General features: G+C 49.3%; 1 protein-coding gene across 2 annotated transcripts in view; it reads right to left on the bottom strand.

Moving 5' to 3' along the window:
* Positions 1-3,656: 3,656 nt before the first annotated feature.
* Positions 3,657-9,008, bottom strand: part of VPS35L (VPS35 endosomal protein sorting factor like) — a 148,249-nt gene continuing 142,897 nt past the window's right edge. Inside the window, exons 30-31 of one of the 2 annotated variants that reach the window (XM_011747083.3) lie at positions 5,006-5,152; positions 3,657-4,273 (exon numbers count right to left, since the gene is read on the bottom strand). In XM_011747083.3, the coding sequence (XP_011745385.2) occupies positions 4,175-4,273; positions 5,006-5,152 (246 nt within the window). In that variant the 3' untranslated portion in view covers positions 3,657-4,174. The remainder of the gene's footprint in view (positions 4,274-5,005; positions 5,153-9,008) is intronic. The other variant, XM_071084199.1, reaches the window with a different exon arrangement.

Here is a 9,008-nt window from a genome sequence, read left to right as displayed (position 1 = left end):
AGATGCGGTCTCACTATATTGTCCAGGCTGGTCCCAGATTCTTGGACTCAACTCATCCTCCTGCCTCGGCCCCCCAGTGCTGGGATCACAGGTGTGAGCCACCGTGCCCAGCCCCTGGGATGTATCTGATGAGATTCTTTTTTATCACAAGGAAGAGAATCCCAGGTGACTTCTGTAGGTGGATATTGAATGCCAGGAGGAGATGAACATGTGGAGATGACACGGGAAGTTGCCTCATTAGCTGTTGGGACGGTGTTTCCAAGTCTGAACTCTACAGCAAGCCTCAGAGAGCTCCAGATCCAGTGGCTGAAGTCGCACATGACCATCTGTGACCACCTTCTTTGCATTCACCTAGCCTTTTGCATCCCAAAAGACAGGTTCTGACTGGGACATTTTCATGATCATTCAGCCTGTACACGCCTCCTACAGACATCCCAGCCCAGGCAGGCCTTGATGGCCAGAAAGTTCAGTCTCACATGGCAGGAAGGCCTGATTAGGGCCTGGTTCAGCAGCCCGTCAAGGAAGCATTATCTTCATCATCCCCACATCATCAACACATCCCCTTGATAAAGTGCTGGCTTTATCAAGGCTAGTACAAAGATGGCAGTAACAGTTCCAGGCAGCATATCAAGACCCTAGAACATTCCAGAGGAAGAAAAGCCTTTTTGTGTCTCAGGGAAACTTCCAGAAGCCTCCATTGCTGGGCAATGAGTCATCTGCCCATACCTGCACCCGCCCCTGTCATGGGAAGGGTGGTGATTCTCCTCAGTCAAAAAGAGTGGATGCTGGTCAGGTGGCCATGGTGTCCACAGCTGCCCACTGGGCAGAGGTAAGGCAGGCACTTCAGACGGTTTCCCTGGCTCTGAGCCCTGACCCGCAAGCGTTGGCCAGGTCAGTAGTTGTACAAGTGTGTGCTACAAGGACCTACTTGGGCCACTTCCCTCAGGACGTGAACTTGGCCTGCCTTTCTTTCCTGGATTCAACCTTGAGGTACATAATGGGAGAGGCCATGGAAAGCCCAAGAGGCAGTGTTCTGGATTTGAGTGAGCGCCTTCTGGGCACCTCCTCCTTTGATGGAGAAACAAATCCCTCCTGACCTTGAGCAACACTATAGCAATGTGCTTGGTGTAAACAGGAACCAGCCGTTTTTTTTTTTTTTTTTTTTTGAGATGGAGTCTCGCACAGTTGCCCAGGCTGGGGTGTAGTGGCATGATCTCGGCTCATTGTAACCCCTGCTTCCTGGGTTCAGGTGATTCTCGTTCCTCAGCCCCCTGAGTAGCTGGAATCAGCCATTTCTATTCATAGTTTTTATTTTGCCAAGAGGTCACCCTGATGTTGGCCTGCCTTAGCTCTTTTAAAAGGGTTGTACTCTGCCGGGTGCAGTGGCTCACGCCTGTAATCCCAGCACTTTGGGAGGCCGAGGTGGGCAGATCACGAGGTTAGGAGTTCGAGACCAGCCTGACCAACATGGTGAAACCCCGTCTCTACTGAAAATAACAAAAATTAGCCAGGTGGGTGTGGTGTCACAGGCTTGTAATCCCAGCTACTCAGGAGGCTGAGGCAGGAGAATCGCTTGAATCCGGGAGGTGGAGGTTGTAGTGAGCTGGGGTCACGCCACTGCACACTCTAGCCTGGGCAACAGAGTGAGACTCCGTCTCAAAAAAATAAAAAGGTATCTTTGGGTGATTGTGGAGAGAAGGTGATCCTATGTCCACTGTGTTGCTCCCATCCAAGCCCTGCTGACTGGTAGCTCTCACGAGGGTGTGATGGTCAGGCCTTGCCCCTGGTGTAAATTCTGTCTGTAATGGTGTGTGACTTTTTTTTTTTTTTTTTTTGGAGACAGAGTCTTGCTCTGTTGTTGCCCAGGCTGGAGCGCAGTGGCACAATCTCAGCTCACTGCAACCTCCGCCTCCTGGGTTCACACCATTCTCCTGCCTCAGCCTCCCGAGTAGCTGGGACTACAGGTGCCTGCCACCACGCCCGGCTAATTTTTTGTATTTTTAATAGAGATGGGGTTTCACTGTGTTAGCCAGGATGGTCTCGATCACCTGACCTCGTGATCCGCCTGCCTCGGCCTCCCAAAGTGCTGGGATTACAGGCGTGAGCTGCCGTGCCCGGCTGAGGGTGTGACTTTCTAACTCAGCATCACCACTGGCTTAGGAGTTCCACTGGCACAGGGGGGCTTTATTGCTTTTCTATGTACATAAGAACTTCAGGTCTCACCAGTGGAGGTTGGGCAGCCAGGACACCACGATGCTGGGTGTCTTCAGAATGGACTTAACCTGCTTTCTGCCAGTGCAGACCACCATCGCTCAGATGAGCAGGACCCCACCTACTCTGTGGCAATCTTGTCTTTGGAGAATCACTCTAGCTCCCATCCTTTGTAAATTAATATTGGTTTGAGCACTACCCTCCAGCATGGCTGCAGTGAGCCATGATTGCATCACTGTGCTCCAGCCTGGGTGACAGCAAGACTGTCTCAAAAAAAAAAAAAAAAAAAAAGTATTTGCCAAATAGACACAGTCCTCACAAAAGAAGTTGGCAGAATAACACCCCTTCCTACCACGTATCCTCAGAACCTGTGTATTTGTTAGGTTACAAAACAAAAGGGAATTAAGTTTGCTCATCAGCCGACCTTAAAACAGGAAGAGGATCCTGCATTTCTGGGTGGGCCCAAGGTAATCGCACATATCCCTAAATGTGGAAGAGGAAGGCAAGAAAGAGTCCGCGTCAAAGAGACTTTTAAGAAAGACTTGACTAGACACTGCTGCTTTTGAAGATGGGAAGGGAAGGGTCAGAAGCCAAGGAATGTACGTGCCGTCTAGAAGCTGGAAAGGAAGTAGATTCCCCTCCTAGAGCCTCCCGAAAGGAGCGTAGCCCTGCTGATGCCTTAATTTTAGCCCAGTGAGACCAGGTGGACTTCAGACCAATAGAACCGTCAGATGACAACATTATGTTTTAAGCCGCTAAAATTGGGGCAATTTGTTAAAGTAACAATAGAAGACCTAATATAAGTCTCATGTAGAAGTTTCCATCATTTTTCTTTTTCTTTTTTTTTTTTTTTTTTGAGATGGAGTCTTGCTCTGTTGCCCAGGCTGGAGTGTGTTTCACCATCTTGGCCAGGCTGGTCTCGAATTCCTGACCTCAGGTGATCCACCCACCTCGGCCTCCCAAAGTGCTGGGATTACAGGCGTGAGTCACCGTGCCCAGCCAATAAATTGATTTAAAAATAATTTTTAGCCCCTTTTACTGTCTTGAGGTTAACTAAGTGTTCAACTGTAGTCTTGTATTTCTCAGAGTAAAAATGAAAATGTAATCTATGTCCGGTTCCAGTGTGGATCTTCTAGAAGCACAATAGTTTGCAGCACTTTAAATCCACAGCGTGGATGCATTTTCACAATGGCAGTGGGGCTGAGAGTATGAATCACCAATCGGTATGAATGCTTTTACTGATTGAAAATGAAATGTCGGTGCAAGCTCACCAGTCGTAATAGAAGAATCAGGTTCCGCCAAACTGTTGGAAGAAAAGCAGACAGAATCACATGCTGTTGAGAATTGTGGCTGCAAAACAAACCAGGCTAATAAATTTAGACACGTTCTCTCTCTTCTGGAGGAAGACAGTCAGAAGTAATTAAATGAACAGTCATGAACATAAATGCTCCTTCAGGACATTTATTCAGTTACTGTATACTGAAGCCACAGAGAATTTCAAATTTGACCTCGCTTTCTCCTTTGGTCCACCAACACAGATTCTAAGTCCAATCAAGAGCTGCTTTTGATAGGAAAAAGAGTTAACTTTTTTTTTTCAAAGTCCTTTTTCTAAACTATGAAAGAAAAAAAAAAACACCTCCCAGAAAAGAAAGATGTTACTTGCATTCTTGTTTCTCTCATGCTAAAGGCCCATCGGATTGGGCTGAGTAGACTGAAGGCCACTTGTGCAAAGACAACGCAGAGACGCTGCTTCTCAATGAAGATTGCATTTTAATGCTCTGACAACTCCCATTTCTTCATTGTCAGAATAACCTGGATAGAGGCCAAAGCTTAAACCAATTTGCACATATGTAAAAAGAAAAGGAAAATGCGAAACCTAAATTGCAATGAGAGTTCAGGGCAGCAGAGCAGATCCTTCTGGATTTGGCGCCAGAGTCCCTGAGCCTGCGGATGGGCCTGGGGGTTAGGTCCTTGTTTGCAGAGGGAGTCTGAGGGCCAGCTCCGTCAGATGAGTCATGTCTGGTTGTTTGCTTTGCTTCTTGATGTATTCTAGCGTTTTCACCTAGGAGAAAAAAGAAAGATCCATCTCCTTTCTGGTTCATTATCCTTGGAGCCCAAGGCTCTAATGAATCAGCCATTATGTGAGCTTAGATTTCTTAGCAGAGAATAGTGAGTTTTTTGAGGGATGAGGGGAGGGAAGAAATCAAAGTCTTTAACTTGTTGGATTGCAGCTTGCCCTAAAAATCAGATTTGGGTGTGACCAGAAATGACTGATGTTTTATGTGTATGGTTTTTATGCAGAGGGAACAGACTTTTAAAGCTGTGCTTCTGTTTTTTGTTCTGGAGACAAGGTCTTGCTCTGTCACCCAGGCTGGAGGGCAGTGGTGTGATCATAGCTCACTGCAGCCTCCAACTCCTGGGCTCAAGCCCTCCTCCCTCTTCAGCCGTCCGAGTAGCTGGGACTACACATGTGCACCACCATGCCCGGCTAATTTTTTTTTTTTTTTTGTAGAGACCAGGTCTCTCTCTGTTGCCCAGGCTGGTGTCAAACCCCTGGCCTCAAGCGATCCTCCTGTCTCAGTCTCCCAAAGTGCTGGGATTACAGGCATGAGCTGCCACACCTGGCCAGCTCTGCTTTTCACTGCTAGGAAGTGATCCAGCAGAAATGGACCAAGTGCCTTTCTAAAAGGGGAGATTGGGGTTGTCTGTCTGATGTCCAGGCCACAAGGCTGTGTTGAGGGTGGCTGTGCACTGGCCAGTGGGCTTATACCATGCGGCCCTCCGAGCACCTCACCATGGTCCTGGTGTCTGCACAGCCGTGCCTCTGTGCCAGGTGCCACAGGTTGACGGAGAGCTGGTTGAGCTTGTTGTTGCGTAGGTCCCCATGGGCCAAGATGCTGTTAAAAAAGGAAAGGCCCAACGAGCTCTGGCGCTTCAGGGCCTGAAACAGAAAACGGAGGTTACTGCCTTGCACTGGGGCTCAGGCTGTGCCCTGCAGAGATGCTGTGGACAGTGTTGACTCTGGGGTAGGTCATGCCTGAGTTCCAGTGCCAGCTCTGCCACGTATGTGCTGTAGGGCAAGCTGCTGAACCTCCCAGAGTGCCAGCTTCTTCATCTGTAAATGACAGTAAGGTCACCACGGCAGAGGGTGGGGATTCAGTAAGATGACGAAGCTCTGTGCCCACAGATGGCCATTACTCATGAAATGGAAGAAACACCATTCAGGGAGGTCGAGGAATGAAGGGTAACCCAGCAGTGACAAGCCTTGCTTTAACACAAGTACAGCTGAAAACTGAAAGGCTTCACCTTGCCTCTTTCAGATGTGTCCTCAAACTACCCAAAGCTGTAGTCAGTATTCCTGCCCCTGGGCTGCCGGTAATAAAGACCAAAAGACATCTCCTCCGGAACTGAGCTCCCCAATCCTTGGTGCCCATATCCAGCCTTTACATGCTGGCATCAGATCTTCCCTTTCTTGCTCAGTGATCTGATGTGAGAGGTATCTTTCCAAAAAAAAAGTCTAACCACAGCGTCATGGTTGACCAAACCTGAACTCCAGCTTTGAATGATAAGACAAAAATAAATCTCCAAAATGCAACCCCAGGCCCAGGAGAGAGGATACAACTTCCCCAAGGTAAACGAAGGCCCCTCGAACAGCCACATCAACAGGTGGGTACCTGCTGTTCAGGAACCCATGGGGCCAGAGCAGATCCCACATCTGCACAACATCAGTGCTGCCAAGAGTCTCGTGTCTGCTCCCTGACAGTGAATGCGTGTAAGAGCCCTGAAGAGTGTGCCAGGGATTCTGCTCTGTGCTTCATACAACTCGCCTGATTTAACCTTCATGACAACTCCGTGGCAGGTACATTCCTAACCACCCATGATAGACAGAATTCTAGAGGCGTCTCCCAACATTCCTTCCCCTGTTATTCAAGCACGAATCCCGGTGCTGCTGTGGAGAGACTGCAGATGGAATTAAGGTAGGGAGCGTATCTTAGATGACCTGAGTGGTCCCACTCGAATCACTGGAGCCCTTAAAAGCAGCAGCATTTCTCCAACCAGAATCAGCGACAAGCAGTGGAAGAGAAAAACAGGAAAGAGGAGGAAGAAGGGAAGTCAGAGATTCAAGGCATAAGGAGAAGCTGGCCCACCAGTGCTGGCCACGAGCTGAGAAACACAGGCAGCTTCTAGAAGCTAAGAAGGACGCCCGGCCAATAGACACAGGACCTCAGCCCATGATCACATGGAACTGCAGTCTGCAAATACCCTGAAGGAACAAGGAAGTGGATTCTTTCCAGTGCCTCCTGATAAGAGCCCAGCCAGCAAGACCTTGACTCTGGCCTTGTGAAACCCAGAACAGAGACACCGGTGCCAGCCAGCACTGACTTCTCACCTACCAGTGAGATCACAAATGGGTACTGCTGTAAGATGCCAAGTTTGTGGCAATTGGTTATGGCGGCAACAGGAAATGAATACGCTCCCATTCTGCAGATGAGGCACCTGAGGCTCTGAAAGGTTAGGAACTTGCCCAAGGACCACAGTTGGGTCCTCACAATGCAGAGGGGAGTCGGAGCTCCAGATGTCTGACTCCAGAGCCTGTGCCCGTACTTGCAGCCCTCTCCAGGCCACACACTCAGGGTCGCATCTTACCAGGAATCGGAGTCGGAAGGGCATGAGAGACTTGCCCAGTGCTGCGAGCCAACTTCGGCTATGCAGTTTTCTGCAGGGAGTAAGAATGGCTTGACTGGGCTTACACCAAAACACCTTTCTTCCTGCTTTTCTCAACTACTCTTGGTGGCTAAAACCAACTTATCAACCATCCATCCATCCAACGTTCCACAGGTATTTCACATGGCGCCTGCTAGATGCTATGCCAACTGAGTTACCCCTTCTTACTGTCCTTTCCCAAGTGAGAATTTAAAGTCTTTTAGTGAAAAGAAAAAAAAAATTAGCTGAGCATGGTAGCACACACCTGTGGTCCCAGCTACTCAGGAGGCTGAGGCTGGAGGATCACTTGAGGGCAAGAGTTGGAGGCTGCAGTGAGCTATGATCCCACCACTGCACACAACCCTGGGCATCAGAGCAAGACCCTGTCTTAAAGAAAAAGTCAAGGAATAGCTTCCAATGCAGTTGGGCAAGGTGGGGAGTGGCAATTAAGAATCTTCAGCACCCCCCACCCCCACCCGGCAAAATTGAGCCTGCCTTGGCAACAGCCTAGAGCAGCGACAGTCACAGAAGCAGCAGAGCCGATGGCGAAGAACCCAGTCATCAGGGAGCAGGTTGTGCTGTGGGCGCCCAGGCCCGCGGGCACCAAGAGAAAAGCGCTTTGGCATGGGGCATGCGGGCTGGCACCTACTGGGCACGGACTCGCAAACTGGCTAGCGACCGCCTGCTCTGGCGTCATTTGTTCTAACAGACAATGCAGTTATGCCCCAAGTGGGAACCTGAGCCCGTTCTGCTCTCCTTTTAACCTGGTCCTCGTCCAACACCTGGGAGAACGGGAGCCCCGCTTTCTGCTTGGATCTAGAAGAACAAGCTAAAATAAAACTCTTTCAAAGCCAACTAAGTCTCCTTGGAGAGAGGCCCTTTGACTACCTTTCACTGAAGTGGGAGAAATTGTTTTAAAAGTCAGACAAGCAGCACAATACCTAATTGGCTATTTCTCCATTCCATATCTTCTCAATTAGCAAAAAGCTCAATTCGCATGTGTTTTAAATGCCAAAGCCCATTAAAAGTGAAATCATTAGAGACGTGTCTGAGGGATGAGACACATGCTGATATTCAAACACCGAGAAAAATACACACACGTAGCTCGGGAACCAAATCAGGGCCTGATCCCCTCCCCTCGCCACAGAGGTTTTAAATAGAAAAGAGCTGCTTTTCCTATGAGAATTGTCATTTCCAGGAAGCTCTCTGGGTTTGGCACAGTTCCCAGCTCCACCACACCCAAACAACTTCATGAAATACAGCTTGTGATTAAAATGAGGCTGGCACCTTCACGTGGCCTTAGAGGATGATTTTGGAAGCAGGGTTGCTACCAGTGCTAAGAGAGGTGATTCTCAGGACGGCACAGGCTTCAAGGTTTTCCAACAGCAGGAAGCCCCCCACCCCACTCGGTGGGGAGAAATCCCACCAGGCCTTTCCTGGTCTGTGATGGGCCTGGGTACCAAGCCTCATGCTCTTGGGGGTACCAGACTTCAGAGGACTCCAATATGGCTGCTTGAGCTAAACTTCAAATTGCACCATTAAAACGAAGGATAGCCGGGCGCGGCGGCTCATGCCTGTAATCCTAGCACTTTGGCAGGCTGAGGCAGGCGGATCATGAGGTCAGGAGATCGAAACCATCCTGATTAACAGTGAAACCCCGTCTCTACTAAAAATACAAAAAATTAGCCAGGCGTGGTGGCACGCGCCTGTAGACCCAGCTACTCAGCAGGCTGAGGCAGGAGAATCACTTGAATCCAGGAGGTAGAGGTTGCACTCAGCTGAGATTGTACCACAACACTCCAGTCTGGGCAACACAGTGAGACTCTGTCTCAAAAAGAAACAAAACAAAACAAAAAAAACGAAGGATAACATGTTCAGTTTGAGCTTGGTCCACCCATGTGACCATGTTTTTGTTGACTGATTTATTTTAGAGACGGGGTCTTGCTCTGCTGCCAGGGTTGGAGTGTAGTGGTGCAATCACAGCTCACTGCAACCTCGCGCTCCTGGGCTCAAGCGATCCTCCCACCTCAGCCTCCTGAGTAGTCCCAGCTACTCAGGGTGCACTCCACCATACCTGGGTAACTTTTACATTT

Source organism: Macaca nemestrina, chromosome 18 (genome assembly GCF_043159975.1).
Source record: "Macaca nemestrina isolate mMacNem1 chromosome 18, mMacNem.hap1, whole genome shotgun sequence".
Taxonomy (NCBI): Eukaryota; Metazoa; Chordata; class Mammalia; order Primates; family Cercopithecidae; genus Macaca; species Macaca nemestrina.
This window is presented reverse-complemented; position numbering and strand designations above follow the sequence as displayed.